General features: G+C 33.6%; 1 protein-coding gene, 1 long non-coding RNA gene and 1 pseudogene across 3 annotated transcripts; all 3 read right to left on the bottom strand.

The window, feature by feature from the left end:
• Positions 1 to 1,597: 1,597 nt before the first annotated feature.
• Positions 1,598 to 3,575, bottom strand: LOC111025242 (GDSL esterase/lipase At5g03980-like; annotated as a pseudogene).
• A 1,684-nt stretch (positions 3,576 to 5,259) lies between these two features.
• LOC111025243 (BolA-like family protein) lies at positions 5,260 to 10,304 on the bottom strand. The gene is made up of 3 exons (XM_022303084.2): positions 10,169 to 10,304; positions 5,682 to 5,704; positions 5,260 to 5,591 (listed from the first exon to the last, which is right to left on the bottom strand). Exons 1-3 carry the CDS (start codon positions 10,229 to 10,231, stop codon positions 5,390 to 5,392), a joined length of 288 nt encoding a protein of 95 aa, XP_022158776.1. The 5' UTR covers positions 10,232 to 10,304; the 3' UTR covers positions 5,260 to 5,389.
• LOC148212916 (uncharacterized) lies at positions 6,517 to 10,162 on the bottom strand. Of its 2 annotated transcripts, none has more exons than XR_015789370.1 (2): positions 9,597 to 10,162; positions 6,517 to 9,156 (listed from the first exon to the last, which is right to left on the bottom strand). It is a non-coding gene; the product is annotated as an uncharacterized LOC148212916 (long non-coding RNA). The 2 variants fall into 2 exon arrangements; XR_015789371.1 differs by having other exon boundaries at positions 9,635 to 10,162.
• Positions 10,305 to 17,461: the final 7,157 nt, after the last annotated feature.

Genomic DNA, 17,461 nt, shown 5'->3' with positions numbered 1-17,461 from the left:
AATGCTTGGACTTCTTAAGAAAATTAGAAAGGAAAAACAAGAAACGAGAACGTTGTCAAACGGGTCGTAAGTGCCATGAGCAGATTTGAGAAGTTCCAAGGTTTAGGCATAAATTCAGATTTTCAATCCCACATTAGCATAATTGGTGGCTTGAGCAACGAAAAGACAATCTTAAGTTCCAAGGTTCTAGGCATAAATTCCCCATTTATTTTGTTAGGAAAATTTATAATGATATCCAAAAATATTTGGATAGTCACGTTTAGTTTGAATGATTTATTCTTGGGAATGTGTTAAATTTATATAATGTTAAAAAATACAATAATTATATAATTTATAAATTCATTTAATATAATAGATTTATTTGAATTTTTTTTATTCTTTATATGTTATTTTGTAGAAAAAATTAATTCATATTAACTTAATATTTTCAACTTTTTTCCAAAAAAGACAACCATATAATTTATGCTATCTTTGGTGAAATTTATTTATCCTATCATCACATTCTATTTAATGTTGTTTTAAAATTATGTATTTATGATAATAAATATTATTAATAATGTAATTTCTTCAAAATATAAAAAATATGATGATATTATATAATTTAATTGCTATTTATTTTATATGTAAATCTAATGTACAAATATACTTAATAGCATCAGTTAAACGATGGAGTACATTAATTTATGTTAATTATAAATTTATAAATTTTAAATAACGAATTTTTTGAATAAAAATTAAAAAACTTGATGAAAGAAAATATATGGAGAAAAAAATGAAGGGCAAAAATGTAAAAAGTTGATGCTCTCAACACGGGAATCTTTAAAACTCATGTTTCAAAAGGGCATTCAAAACTCGTAGATACCCCATATATGCATCCTAGGATACCCGGGTATTTCAAGATTCCCGGATATCCTACATCCCCTCAACACAAACATGGGCCCAACGAGAATCTCAGATTCCCACAAAACAAACGGCCTAAAAAGGAAATTCCTATCTCACGTATATTTAATTTCGATAGGGTCCACTTTGGGTGGCTTTGTTTTGTATTTGGTCGTCCCTCATTTATAAACCCATGATCTCTGTAGGTGTATCTAGTTTTAATGATTTTGAAATAAAAGAAAAAATTTTGATTGAGTTATATATAGATTGGATGCTGAAAAAGCTCCTAAAAAGGAGCATGAAAAAAAAAAGATTTTGTTACAAGCACAATTTTGTCCAAAGTGGCAGAAACTCCCATAAAAATATATGGATAAGCCAATTATGCCATATCTAATCTTTTTTGTTTTTATAATTTTGTCAAAAGTATCTCATTTTTTACTAGTATGTTGTTAACATGTAGAATGGGCGACCAAACTCACAAAACCACTGAACTATGCTCACTTTGACACTCCTAAAACGTTTATAACCATAAATGTTATCACATATACTCATGCGGATAGTTCACAAACATTTGAAATTGAGAAGAGAGACTGAGAGAGAATATGTATACTAGGTTAAATCGAATAAACACCATACTTGTCTATCTCGCTAAACAAATTAAAAGAAGAAAAATATATTCGAAAGCAAAACTAAAATAAAAAAAAAAACAAAAACAATTTTAAACTATGCAACGAAGCTTCGGAAAGATGTTGTGAATGAGCCAATATGCCATGAATTTGTAAGCCTTTTGTGTCAAATGAATTCCATTCCAACTGATTCGTTCATCTAGATTTGGACAAATTGGTACTCCAGGAAGTCCACATATTTGCATTAAGCTGAAATCATAATCACCTCCAATCCCATAACAAGACTTTTGCAAGGATGTTTGGTCGAATCCTATTAGAGATGGTACAAATTTATTAGATATATAATATTTTGTACTTAAATTAACATATAGCTAGGCGTAAAGAGTACATAATAAAGAATCATACCAAGTAATGAAGCATGTCGTAGAACCCACAAGAGTGCATTATAATAATCACCATATATAATATTTACATTTCGGTTCTCTTTTTTTAACGAACTAATAGCATGTTTAAGATGTTTATTGTGATAGTTTGCTAAATCTTTCAAACAGTGAAGCTCATCATAAGCAGTTGAATCCTTAGTTTGAAATCCGGTGAGATAGATTGGTAGGCAACATATTGGAAAGTTTCCTGGAACAAGAACTCGAGTAGCTCCATAACTTATGACTCTCTGCAAAACACGCAATTATGAAAGAGAAGAATAATAAATTTACATAGGAAGAAAGGAATGAATATATACTTCTTACCGAAAAAAAAAATTAAGAATAACATACGGTGACGGCTTCCTTTATAGTTTGAACAACGGGAAACCATATCTTGAACTTCTTTAACAGTTTTACCTTGGAATAGAGCATAATTGTAATAATTATTCCCTCCAATCTCACCGACCAAAAACAAAGCGTTCTTTAACTTTTGGATGCAATCTTTAAGATGGACATGAAAGTAAGAGATTAATCTAATAAAAAATAAAAAATAAAAAATTCAACATGGACTACGTGTACTCCATTTAAATTAAATTAGATGCAGTATATACCAACCTCTTTGACGATAACAAATAGTATTAAAATGAGTAGACATCCAATCAATTTGTTTGGATAGAGATGTGTTGGTGACGGGAGATGAGATCTTGTTTAGAGTAAGAACTTCAGAAGGCAAAGCCGTAGAGCCAGCCACTGCAAAGTTTACCGCATGAGCCGTTGATGCCTCTTTGTTCAAATACGGGTTTATCAAAGGGAGTCTAGCCGCCTAAGCTGTAATTATTAAAACGATAAAATTTATTGAATGTTGACGTGTAAGATATAGGAAAAATGAGAGGATGATGTAAGGCCTGATATTTTTAGAAGGTTATATAGATAAATTTGAGTTAAAATAATATGAAAAGAAAACAAAATATAATGAAAGAAAGTAATTTAACATTTAAGAAAAATGTTGATTAATTTTATTTCCAAGAAGCAAACATTAGAAAATTGAAGAAAGTATATAACCTAAAGCAGACCTACATGAATAGAAAAGCGATAAAACAATGAAAGATAAAATATGAATTTAAATTTTGAAAAGGCCACGTGAAGTTGCGGATTGTTGCAGTGAATTAAGTAAAACAGCGGCCATATTATTATTTTAACCTGAAAATTAGTAGAAAGAACTCGTTGTTTTGAAATCACGTACCGAATTGATCTATCATTAGCAAGCCATTAGAATAGCGGCCAGTTTCTCCATAAGGAAGATGAGAGAATGGAGTCATTGGATTTTCGCGTATTAGGTTTATTGTATCAGATATGGAGTCACCAAGTTGATAGATCGCATCGAACATACAAAGCTTGAGCGGACGAGCATCAGAAACAAATGAAAAAAGTAGAATGAAGGAAGAGTAGAGGAGAGTGAGAGCGACAACTGATTTACTCGAAACCGCCATTTATTTGCTGCGAAATAAAGTTGAGAGCAGTGATTTTTTTTTTTTTGGACTGTGTGTTGAGAACTATTTATAGGAACTGAGATACAAATATCCACTTAGGAATGGGAATTCCAAAATAATTGGAATCGAGTTCCTTCTGTTTATCTTATCCAACTATATCCCAGTCTTTTTGGAGAGAATTTGTGATAAAAATAAAAAATCCCAAGTTTGACATAATTGATCATTTAAATTAATTAATTAATTTTACGCATTCAAATCCCATTAAATACAGTCGTATTAATTATATGTTCGAATAGATCATTGACACCAATATTATCTCATAAACAAGATTATTTTCTTAATTAGTAAATTCAAGTTTATTTTTAATTCAATTTAAATTGATTCCAAGTATATATATATATATATATATAGTTGTCTATCTTGTTGTAGATTTTTTTAAAAATATATAATCATAGTAAAAACATATATAATAATGAAAAGAGAAATAAGAGCAAAATTGAAAAGAATATATACGGATTTTAATTATTTAATTATTTGTGTTTAAATATTACCCATAATGGTCGCCGTGAAACCATTATGGGTGATATTTGATTCTTTGTTGAGCCAAATTTAAGAAAACTTTTTAGGAATTTGGAATTTCTAAAATCGCCTTTGAAATAAAATATTAATAATTTAAAATCAATTATAATCACATGAAAATCACTTCAAACCAAACACAATCAATTGTAATTATCTATTTTCTAAAATCAATCTACAATCACTCTCAAACATGCCCTAATTTACATAAAAATATTTGGCTAAATATATGTTTTATTAGAAGTTTTTTCAATTTAATCTCTCCCCATCAGTGAATATTAAAATTTGCCAACAATAAATTTGCATTACATAATACGTAGTGAATTGATAGAAATTTATAGCAAAAAAAAAAAGTGTTTCAATTACTATACTATTCGTATGGAAAATAGATTAAATGAGAGTGATAGGTTAGAAAAAAAAATACATAGAGATGAAAATTTTGGAGAAAGGGAGAAATAATGATAAATATTTAAAATATTAAAATTTTGAGGGAGAAAAATAAAATATTTAGAGAGATATTTAAGAAATTTACACTGAGAAAGAAATGTGTTAGAGTATATATGCAAAGAAAAAAAAAGTTGAGTATTAGAAAAAAAATGAGATTTTGAAAAATGAAAATTTATTTGATTTTTTTTTTAAATCTACCGAATTTCAAAATCTACATAGAATTTAAAAATCGTTTTTTTTTAAAAAAATAGAAAATTGAATTAGTTATCAACCATCCCAACTAAAAATCAAAAACCGAAAACCAAATGGTTATCATTATTTTTTATTATTTTTATAATAAAAAATAATATCGTCGACGTGAACGCACGCTTTGTCATGTTAGTGTGAGAACCTTAAATAAACTAACGATCAAAATTTTGAAGAACGATCCTTTGAGTCTAATATAACAACAATAATGCATCGTGGCATAACCGTCGAGGTCAAGTAGGGACCTAAAAGATCGAATGGAACGATACAAAGACAAGTAAATCCCCAGTCCTTAGGGGCCGTTTGTTTTGTGGGAATCCGAGATTCCCGTTGGACAGGCATCTAGATTCCCACGTTTGTTTTGTGGGAATGTAAGGTACCCGAAGATGTTGAGATGTCCGGGTATCCTAGGATGCCCATACGGAAGACATCTTACAAGTTTTGGATGCCCTTTTGAAACACGGGTTTCCAAGATTCTCGTGTTCAGGGCATCCACTTATAAATTTTCCCGGATATCCTTATAAATTTTCCTACAAAACAAACGTGGTTATCTGAAGATGCCGCATCACAACAAACTCAAAAGCAGAAGTGGTTTCATACACAGAATCAGACTTAGATCAGTACTTGAGTAGCTATTTGGTATGCTTTTATTTAAATCTATCATCACTTTCTCATAACATACTTATATAAACCATTGTTATTTCTAAGCTGCAGATTCTGATTTCTCTTTTTCAGATTCTTTCTGTTGCTTCCATTGTTCTGGGGTCAGAGCTTTCTTAATGGAGAGAGCATGGATCTGTTTCATTTCCTCCCCCAGAGCGGCATTCACCAACCGATGCCGCTCGAGCAACCTTTTCCCTTCAAATTGTCCCGACACGATGTCGATAACGAAACTCGCCCCGCATCTGATGGATACAGAAATACTCTTAGACTTGGGGGAAAATGACAGTAAAAGTACGTCGTAATATTTGAATCATTCATGGTTTAGAACTTACCCTCCTGATGTATCAGTTACCTCCTGAAACAATCAAGCAAATAATTAGTGATGCTGATTTTGCACCTTTTTTTTTCTGCAATAGCAAGTACTTTCATTAAGGTCAGATCACATGTCTAATCCAAGTGCTTCGTTATATTTTATTAGTTTTCGAACAAATGGGAAGAGGGAACAGCCTAAAGTCCCGGGTGGAGGAAGCCCACCCGAAATAACTAAATTGTAAAAGTCTTTCAAAAAGAAGGCTATAATTACAAAAGAATTTTATATGATTGGAGCACCACCTAGAAGTTTAACCTTCACCATAGTTATAATTTAGTTTTTATGCTTTTACAAGTCTCTTTATTGTCTATCATTTAATGGATATCTTTTCTATTGACAAGGAGTAACCAAAATATAATGTCGCAAGCCATTTATAATTACACTCTAGGAGGAATTAAACAAATGACTCAATCTAAATTTATGTATAATAACCAAGTCACGGGTCAGATCTTCATATCAAGAAAGTGTTTGCCACGAGCTCATATGTCATATCTATAAATATCTTCCCGGGTCGAATTGTAGTTGTCCTCACCATAGGTAGAGATGTTTAATCAAATGAAAAAGGCTAATAATGAAAGTTTTTAAATCACAAGTACTACAAAATCCTGGCACTATGAACAAAAATTAATGTAGAGCAATATTTTCAAGATGTAAAGAATTTGGACATCTACAAAGAAAAATCCAGGCACCATGAGCAAAAGTTCGACCAACCTGACAATTTGGAAATTCGTGTTTGAAAAAAAAAAACACTTTTTTTTCCCTGAAGTACTTGAAAATTTTCATGTGTTCGTTTGAAGTAGTAGCCCAATAGCAATTAGGAATTAGAACAAGAGTCTGATGAGTATCTTTGCAATTCAAATCGAGAAATACAGAAAGAAATAACAACTCAGGAGAAAGATAATTTGAGAGGACTTTCCAACTCTCCACACTTCGCCCATGGTTCCTGGAGGAACATTTACAAACAGAAATACCTAATCTTTGACAGAATCTTCTCCCGTGTTAGAAATGGAGCTTCCACATCCTTCTGGTATGATACATGGCTATCAGAATCGTCCTTAGCATCATCTTTCCCTCGGCTCCATCCCATCTCCCTCCGAAAAACAGCATCTGTTAAGGAGACATGGAATCCAAACCTATGCTTATGGGATATGGGTTTTAGACGACACTTAAAGGATGAAGAGATTCTAGATTGGGCCTCACTATCAAGCAATCTAGAAGCCACCCAACCCTGCATGGGTGAAGACTCTTGGCATTGGCCTCTGGACAGCAAAGGTTACTTTCTCCACCAAATAACTTCTCGCAGACATGGCTCCGAAGAACTCTTTCCTCCACCCATCTCTGGCCAAAGTCATATGGGGAGATAAATACCCCAAAAGAATCAAGTTCTTTATCTGGGAACTTGCTCTTAAAGGAGTTAACACCTCAGATAGGCTGCAAAGAAGGCTTCTCCTTCATCACTCTCTCCCCACTGGTGCATACTTTGCATTGCAAAAAAGATGGGGAGTCACCTTCTCATCTGTTCCACACATGCACTGTGGCCACAAACTTTTGTTACAAGATCCTCCTTGCCTTTGATTGGTCGGTTGCTCTCCCATTTGACATCGAGCCCTGCTCACTCTTGTTTTTTGGGTAACCTATTCAAGGAAGAAAAAGAGACCATGTGGAAGCACATTATCCGAGCCTTTCTTTGGACCTTTTGGAATGAAAGGAACCATAGGCTCTTCAACAACAAAGAACCTCCTTTCATAGATCTTTTTGACAACATCATTTTTCATGCTATGTCTCGCTGTAAAGAGTCTCCTTATTTTTCTTTCTCATAGTATGAATTCTCTGCTAACCAATTGGAGAAGTTTTCTGTAACTCGTTTGGCTTTTTTGTGGAATCTTTTCCCTTTTGTAATTTCAATCATCAATGAAATTGTTTCTTATAAAACAAAACTCTCCACACTCTATTGGATTCTCGTTCTAGAATGTCAACCGCCCTCACTAACTAATCCTCCTATTTATTTACAAAGATTCATCGACAGTTACCCTACTACAATTAAAAACAAGAAACACAGCTTAACCCACTAAGTCATGAACGAAAAGACTAGAACACTTTTGAACCATAAAAATAGGAAGGAGGAACTTAGTCCGCAATTTTCCTCCCATTCTTTCTCATGTAAGCCTGATAAATCATAGTCCACTCCTTGAAGTGAAAAGTCTCTCGAAATGTATATTGTCGTTCGCTTCCAAAATCTTTCAATTCCGCTCAATCAATGAGCATCAGGCAAACTTTAGTACCATTGCTTTGATATCGAATTTGCAGCATCCCTTCAAGACTTTTTTCCTATTAAATTATTGCTACACTTTCAGTCTTCAAATTTCAATCAACTGCTTGAAGTCCAGAATCTTTTTATCCATTAAAGCAGTGACCACTCTTGAGCTTTATTTTGGAACTTCTAGTATTAGAGAGTTTCTATTCTATGTACAAGACTAACAATTATATATTCTTAAGTCCACACATATTTAATGAAAGATTCACTCATTGTTCCTCTAGTATCCAACAAAACAGAAAACATCACAAATCATATTATATCACTAAGTAAGAACATGCATGAATACAACACTTAAGGTTTCATCACAAAACAAAAAAACATTTCAGGTTATATTTTAGTTAACTAACTCCATAGAAAACAAGTTTGTTTATTACAAACTTTTCTATTTTGTCATCTACTATCTAGAGATGTTTTTTTTTTTGTGAAAGAAATAATTTCATTGATAACATGAAATTACAAAAGTCTCATAGAGGGATTACATGAAGCACTTCCAATTGGCTATAAGGGAAGAGTAACTGTAGTGATGGAAAAGAGGAGAGCCTTTACACCATGTAATAACTAGATAGACTATAGCATCAAAAAGCCGCTCGTAAGGGAGAAATTTGGCATTGAAAGTTCTTTGATTTCTTTCTCTCCAAAGAAGCCAAAAGAAAGCTCGAATGAAATTCATCCAGAGAAGCTTTTTTTCCTTTTTAAAAGGGTGGCCTGCAAGCGTGGATGCAATGAGGAGGGGAGGATCTGTTGGCAATACCGTGGACCAACCAAAAGCGTTGAGGATGAAGTCCCAGAAAACTGATGCATATGGACATGTGACAAAAAGATGTTGTTGGGTCTCCAAATTGGATTGGCAGATTGAGCACCATTGGGGGGATAAAGCCATATGTGGCATTCTTCTTTGAAGTTTATCATTAGTGTTTATGGCACGGTAACTGAGCTCCCAAAGAAAGAATTTCACCTTTTTTGGGTAGAAATCTTTCCAAATGACGTCAGCAAGATGGGGTGAGGGATCCAGGTTGTGGTATGTTAAGTCCTTAAGCGGGGAATTGGTGGAAAAGATACCATTAGCTTCTAATTTCCATACCATGATGTCAGCTCTTGTGGACAAATGGACAGCAGAGAGCTGCTGGTTGAGAAACACCCAGTCAGCAATTTCTTCATCCTTTAAATGTCTCTAGATAGTTTAAAACTAGGTCCTTGCATTATATGATTTTGTTTTTTAATTTTCTTTGATTAAAGTTAACCTAGGAAGACTATTAATACCTATGTTTTTTTTTCTCTGTGTAGTTTTTCAATTTTTAACAAGACTTTTGCAATTTTAGTCAAATTCTAAAAATAAATACATGCTTTTGAAATATGCCTAGAATTTAAAAAACACTTTTCAAATTACATTAGATAACAAAGAAAAATGTCTTACGAATAAAAAACTAAAAATAAAATAGTTATAAAATGGGTTTAATAGAAGTTGTTTTCAAAAACTTAGTTCTTGTTTCATAAATTTCAGCAATAATTAAAAAGTCATTTCTAAAATTAGAGGACAAAACAAAGAAATTATTAGCTAACTTGACAGTGATTCTGTGAAATGGAAGCTTAGATATTACTCCATTAAGGCGTTCAGATCCACCAATCAAACTCCAGAAGATGCACAAGTCGAAGCACAACAAATCACAGGCAACTTATCAATTTCATTTTCATCCGAATATGACCTTTCCAATTGGTTTTCTCTTCAAATCTCAATTTCCACAGGAGAAGTTGAACCATAAATGAACCATAAGAGATTTAGTAGTTCAAATAATCACATGCCAAAGCTCTTCTCAGTTTAACTCCTTCAAATCAAAGCAGCAAACTAAATTGAGAGACTTAGAGAAGTAAAACTACCAAAAGCAGAGAAGTAAAACTACCAAAAGCAGCATGCCAATTTTCGCTCTAAACCACAAAGTTCAAGCACAATTGAAAGAGGGAAAACCCCAACAGAACAGAACACAACGACCCAGGATCATCAGAATTAAACACAGCAAAATACACAGTAGAAGAAGAAAAACTAAACCGGAAATGCTGCGATGGAACAGAAATTAAACGATCAAAAGAAGAAGATGAAGAAGAAATTAGAGGATCAGCGTGAAGAAGAAGCATACCAGATGGTGAGGATTGAGCTTAGAGTTTAAAGTAGATTCGAGTTGCTCCTTTGTGACTCCCATATTCTTTGTTTCTTCGCGTCCCTTCTCTGCTGCCGTTTTGAAATTGATTCTTTGATTTATAGTTTCTAGTGGAATTTTGTGGATCAATGGGCTGGATCTTAATGGGTCCAAGCGATTATGGACCTTAATGGGCCCAAGGGAGTAATGGATCTTAAGGGCCCAAGGGATTAATGGATCTTAAGGGCCCAAACGATTAATGGATCTTAATGGGCCCAAGGGATTAATGGATCTTAATGGACCCGAGGGATTAATGGATCTTAACTTGAATTTCACTAACCTTCCTGTTACGTTGTTCGTTTTGAAAACTGTTTTCTACCAATGGGTGTGTTTTGAAATTTTACCAATTTAGATTTCGAGATTTAATTATTTATAAAAAAAAAAAGATTTCGAGATTTAATCTTTTTATTAATATTAAGATCCACTTCCTTTGTCTTTTTTTTTTTTTATATTTAACAAGATTTGTGTTTTATTTAAATGTTTAGATTTTATTTTTAATGAAATGTTTACAATTTTGAATTTTCTATATAGATATTAGATATGGCATATTTAGATTTTCAAATTGGACTTCATCTCATTTATTTCTCTAATTTTCTCGTTTGATAATATATCTTAATTAAATAGAATATATTAAAATATTAAAAATTAAGAATTTGAGGGTCATCCGATTCCTCCCCAAACATTTGATTTTTCTCATTGCTCTTTCGATTATTTTTTCTTTATTTCCGGCAAAAAAATTTCCTTCTTAATTTTCCGCCAAAGATTAATTTCAATTTAATTCCTCCCATATCTTTTTTCGGTGGCCATTCTTTTTAAATTATTAAGTTATATAATATATTCCAACGACCGTTATATAATAGGATAAACATATATTGTTCCAAAAGATTATATAATATATAACTTTTAATGGTATATACTCAACTATTAAGATATACAATATGTACCTTGAAAATACCCAAATTTACTCCATATTAACTTCATTCTATTAGATTGAATCCACGGCTCTAATTCAATCAATGCCGCAATCTATTTCCAGAAAGAGGTATCATAATAGTTCATGGTGTTGGATGGCATTTTACCACACACGCGCGGGACCCACCCAAGCCTGCTCCACATGGTTCGAGAGATCGCCACCCCAATTTCCACCGTATGGTCAGTCGTCCAATGATTCGACAACCCGCAGGCTACAAACACTTCATCAAGATCTGCCATGTGGTCATCAGTGATGACGACTTCAGAACGATCCAAGAGGTCCATGTCATCTGCAGGACAGAGCGCCTCAAGATTCTAAATAACGAACCACATATCTTGAGCTTCAGCAAGGTTGGCGGCTAGAACAAGATGAGAGGGGAAGAAGAATATGTGAGAAATATTTTATCGTTTCATCGTATGTAGGAGGTGAATGATAGAGATTTTGAATTAATTTGAATGAGATGTGAATGGTATTTTTAATATTCTTTTTATTTTTCCGTTTTTCGTATTTCTTTTTATTTTTTTATTAAGGATATATTACAATGGGCAATTAGGTAGATTTTACATGGATATCAAGCCTCTATTTTAACAAAGGGTAAATTATAAATATTTAACCCATCTGTGGTAATTAGATTCTATAAATGGTCTATATATGTACTAATCCATTTTTGTTTACCTTTTCAATCCGAGTATTTTACCCTCTTCTCAAGAAAATACTTGATTTCTTACCTGTGAAAGTTAATATTGTGCTCACCACCATTAAATGTTTAATAATCAAGAGAGGGAAATGCAAAAACAAACACCTTTTCTTTTTTTAATAATTAGTTGCAATTTCTGAATGATGATAAGGACAAGATTTTTTGTCATCACAGTTAAAAGAGCCGAGTTTGAGAAATATTTCTTCGTGATTTTCAAGCACTGCCCCACTTTCTCATTTACCTTTCTTCTTTATAACCATTTCCACTAAACTTGGAGTCAGATTTCACCCCTTTCTTCTTGTTGTATTCAAACTCTAACTTCTTTACCTCTTTGAAAAACTTGTGCGCTTACATTTTGTGGGTATTTACCTTGTTGAATATCCTTGAATTTCACCATCTTTTTGTGTAATCGAACCCATTTCGACCACGATGAAACTGTCGTTACACATATCCTTTGTAAGTATAGCTAACAAAAGCCATAGGATGTCCCTATAGTTAAGCGAGTTCCTTTTTTTTTCAAAGGAGGTTCGAATCCTGCCTCTCCCACTTGTTTGTTGTAGACTGAAGAGAAGAGAAAGGAAAGGAGGCATTCGTCAGCGTAGGAAGGCCCACCGAGCGAAGCGGGTTGACCTTTCTTTTTCATATCTTTGTTTTATCATTTTCGGGATGGGGAAAATAAGAATCCCCATCACCCCACTGCATGCGCTTCGCGCGCCATTGGCGCGTCTTCACATATTCTAATTATGATACATTTGTTAGAACCATTTCTAAACATGGTCAAGTATGTAACTTTCTGCTTAACACAAAAATAAAGCTCCTTTTTTATGCAATCAATGAGATGGGTGATGAAGAATCCATCTAAGTCAAAACCTCACAAACTTTGAAGTCATGACGTGGTTTTTTCATTCCATTTTTGATGGGATATTCATATACTCATATAACAAAATATAACTTGGGATTTTATACGAGGAATAGATCGACTAAAATACAAATATCATGCCTCTGCACGTGTGCTAATAACTCCTCGAAAGAGTTAAAAAAAAAAAACCTCCTGAAAGAGAGTTATTTTAATAGAAATTTGGCTTTATTTGAGCATATTTGTGAGGGTCGTGGTCGTAATATCGTGCTAAGTTGTGATAAAGAAAAGAAATATGAAAATCGTCCCTTAGTCTTTGTTTTTTAATTAATTCAAAATATACGGCTTAGTTCTTGTTCCCTCTGATCTTCCATGCAAGAATTTTTGGAGCATCAGATATAGAGCAGTTGAGCCAGGAATTGATGTTAGAGCGCCCAGTGCTGGAGCATCAGTTCTCAGGAACTTTAGGGCAACACAGTAGCTTCTTTTTACGCGAATTTTTACTCGATGTCCGTTGCCCAAAAATTAAGGGACGATTAAGCCCCCAACAATTATCACCGATCCCAAGAGGAATATAGCCCAAAAGATCGAAAAAGAGTTCTAGGGTTCATAAATTTGAAGCTTTGGAGCTTCTTTTCGAACAATTTTGACTCCTCTGGAATATATCTTTAGGTTAGCTGAGATTCAGCTAACAAATTTGACTTTTGTTGACGCCTAATGATGCTAACAAGCTTTTGTAATGAAGAACAAAAGACGAATACAAGCACAACTAATCCCATAAATGTTTAGAAATTACCACATTTTTCATCCAAAATGACATTTATGTATTGTTGAACCCATTTTATGCATTTTTTTAATAAACATCTCATATTTCGTAAATCAAATCACTCAAATATGGGAAGAAATATGCTAGAATGAAACTATACTCTTGAAACCAAGAGTTATAACTGTACATTTAAGTCATGTGAATTAGACATATATTTTATCAAAGATCTTGTGTTGCATCGGTCTAATGTTGGGTAAATATACACTGTATGTAAACAGAATAACAGTGGCAAACAATTTAGAACGTAACTGGCTACAAACAATACAGATACTGACAACTTGGTGAACACTAAAATTTGATAAATATAGTCGAGGTATGTTTCAATAGCGCTGACCTGAAGACAATTATTCATTCTACACAAGTTGTTAGCAGACTACAGCGATCGTCTCAGGAGGATACAACGACTAATTCCTATAGAATAGGAACCTCGAACTACTCAGATCTAACATAACTTTTAGATACTTGATCCCAACACAAACAAGAACAAAAATAAATAAATAAATAAATAATAATAAAAATCTTTGAGAGGAGGAGAAACTCAAATGAGAATACTTCCATATCTCAAATGAGAAAACTACAACTATATATAGTTGCACAATTAGGTAACTCCTCACAAATGAATTTTTTAACTTTACACATACGTAACTTTAACAAAATAAAGAAATAATCCCTTATTTAAAGATATAACTTTAATTTTAATAAAATAAAGAAACATAACAACTAAATAAATACATAAAAATTTGATAAACAAAATAAAAAATAAAATTCACAATGTATATGTGAATTAATAGTTAGAAATTTAATTCTAGATATTAAATTTGTAATATTCAATTGTTTGTCACTATTTTCAAATTCTACTTTCTTTCACACATTAAAAATCCAAAAATCCCCCACGTGAAAGAAAGTGAGACAGACAAAACAAAAACCAAGACATAGAGTGGATAAGTTATGCATCAGGAGAGGTATCTTTTGGACTTAAATCTTCCTTAGTGAATATCTATCGAATTTATCGAAGAAATAGTGAGAACTAGCTCTAGAATTATCTTTCTCGTGATATATTGAAACAACAAATATTACACATAACTTATTTTGCATCTTTGAGTTCTATATGGTTGTGTCCGTTTTGGTCCTAGACAAGATCCTGAATTCATGAGAGCTTTAGCGAACATAAGCCATTCGAAAAATTCTCATAGAATCCTACTCTTACATAGGTGATATTGATTATGAGTATTCTACCACTACCTCTCTTGTAATCAATATATCAATATGACCGTAACATCAACAGATCACACACACAAAAATTAAAAAATATATATATTTTGTGGGGAGAAGTCTCGACTATTGCTCAAAATAGTGGGAGTTGTAATATTTTAAAAAAATTAAAAACAATATTGTCTGGCAATTTATTAATATAATCGGGTAAAGTCCACTTTTCCCAACTTTTATTAAAAAACATTGGACATATTATAAACTTCTCCCGACTATTTCTAAAAATAGTCGGGAATGGTAATATTTAAAAACAAATTAAAAACAATATTGTCTGACAGTATGTTTGTGCAAAGAACTGCACAACGTCAAACCTTGGTCAAGCTCGAACTCAGTCCTTGCTCTGACTTGGAACACAACGGGAAGACCTGCACAAGATGGCAAAATCTTAGACGCTCAAGTCAGTAAGTAGCTCGAACTTAATATTAAGTTCGATGAGAAATTTGATACCTGATGGTGAAATGAGGCCCTCTATTTATAGGGTTAGGCTCCGACAGGGGTTGCGACAGGCAGTTATCCTGGTCGGAGTTGAAGTTGTACCTGTCGGGTTGAGCAGATCGAACTCGAACAGTTTATCCTTAATATTGGTGATTTTGATAAGAGAAATAACGACTATCCTCCATCGGAAGGTGTCAAGGTGGGCCTGCTGGAGATTCATACGGGATATTCCCTTGGGTGAATCATTGTCCTCCACGTGGCACTCTGGTTTCCTTCCCTAAACATTGGCCCCCTCTCTATCAGGTTCGAGATCAACTTGGCAGAGAAGTTATTTTTCAGAAAACCAACCACCTGTTGGGTGTGCTGCCCTAAACTCGTAGTTTGTATTTATGTAAAAACAAATGTATATTCAATAAAGTTTTATTGAATAAATTTGTTGTTGAATTCATAGAATTGCATTGTCCAAAATCCAATAAACTAAATATTCAAGGTTATTATCATGTAACCGGGACAATATATATACTGGGTATGTATTTGATATACTAGGTATATATTTGATATACTCCTGATATACGAGGTATATATTTGATATACCCCTAATATACGAGTGGATAATGTCCCGTGAATAACCTAAAGGGTCTATAGTATATGGATAAGGTTGGGTACCTTATCCTGACAACACTATGGATACGGCCCACTTTGTAAATGTTACAGACGACTCGATCCAGGTCGTTCGTGTGGAGACATACGAGTGGGGGTTGACTGGGCGTTTATGCTGAACGCACGCACTAAGCGTGGTAACAATTATATAGATGCAAGCGCACACCTGTCAGAGTAATATAAAATGGATGGAGTATCCAAGTATCGATCCTCAAGGACTTCTAAACAATTTCCAAACTCTAAAGTTTTAAAGAATAGTGAATGTTGGAATGAGTGATTCTTGTAAAATGGGAAGTGGTCACAAATAATGGTTTGGATTTGGGATTTGGACTTAGAATGATAAAACCTAGCCCGAACTACTTCAAGTTAGCCAACAAAGAATCAAGGACATGCTAAGGACAATATGCTTTTTACTTTAGAAACCAACGACTACGCTTCTCACTTGACTTATGTCTAAGCAAGTTCAAAGTCCTAAGACATTCCCTAATATGTCTATTATGAGATATATCTTAGTTTTAGGATGGAAATAGTCGCAACCTCGGGTTAAGGTCCTATGTCTAGGCTACTTAAGCGGAACCCTTATGTCTAAGGCGCTCCTCTCCTCGGTTTAACCACTCAACAATGCAAATAAGCAACCTTTTCAGTATTGACTTGTTAAGACTTACAGTGGCCTTCTCTAAATCCTAACTTTTTGGGAAAACATGTTGAGCAATGAATGGAAAGCAAAAACACTACTTCTTAGCAACCCTTTTTAGACATAAAAGGCTAACTATCCATAACCGGGCTAGAGACGGGAATTTAGAAAGACATATTGAAGAAAATACAGCAAGTAAAACGGTTGAATGTGGAATGCATGTGTGAAAAACAAAAGTTAACTAACGGAGAGTTTTTATCGGGATTGAGAGCTTCGCCCTTCTCTTTCAAGCAAGGGGGAGTGTCACGTGCTCTTTCCTCCAAAAACACAACTCTCTTAACTAAAAATAAAGTAAAGGCAAAGGGAAGATAAGCAAAGTGCTGGATTTTTATATATTTGAATAAGTAGAAAATAATTAAGTACAAATGGAAACAAAACAAAGCTCAATAAAAGAATGTAAAGTGCTCGGGATTTAAAAACGAAAAGCAACTAATGAAAGCAACTCAAAAGTACTTAGAAAGCAACAAAGAAACACTAAAAATGATCAAGAGAAGGAAGCAAGGCTTGATGAATTTGGTGGAGAAGTTGCTGGAATTTATAGCTGTGCAGAATTGGTTAGGTAGGTCCTAAAACGATGATGAATCACCCATTTCCAACTCTTTTGACTGACCAAATCGTGCTCAAACTGATAGTGGAACACTTCTTCTACACGTATGCATCGGTTGGAACCACCAAAACGCATTGGAAGACGCGTTTCATTAAGGGCAAAGTTGGAAGAAAACCAGTTTTTCTGCAGGCTTCCCAGGCGCCTGGCGCCTCCCATGATGGTTTTTCCGTTTTTTTGCTTCTTTTGATTAATTTGCACTCCCAAATGGTCCTAAAA

Source organism: Momordica charantia, assembly GCF_013281855.1.
Source record: "Momordica charantia cultivar OHB3-1 chromosome 2 unlocalized genomic scaffold, Mcharantia_2.0 BLBB01000002.1, whole genome shotgun sequence".
NCBI lineage: Eukaryota > Viridiplantae > Streptophyta > Magnoliopsida > Cucurbitales > Cucurbitaceae > Momordica > Momordica charantia.
This window is presented reverse-complemented; position numbering and strand designations above follow the sequence as displayed.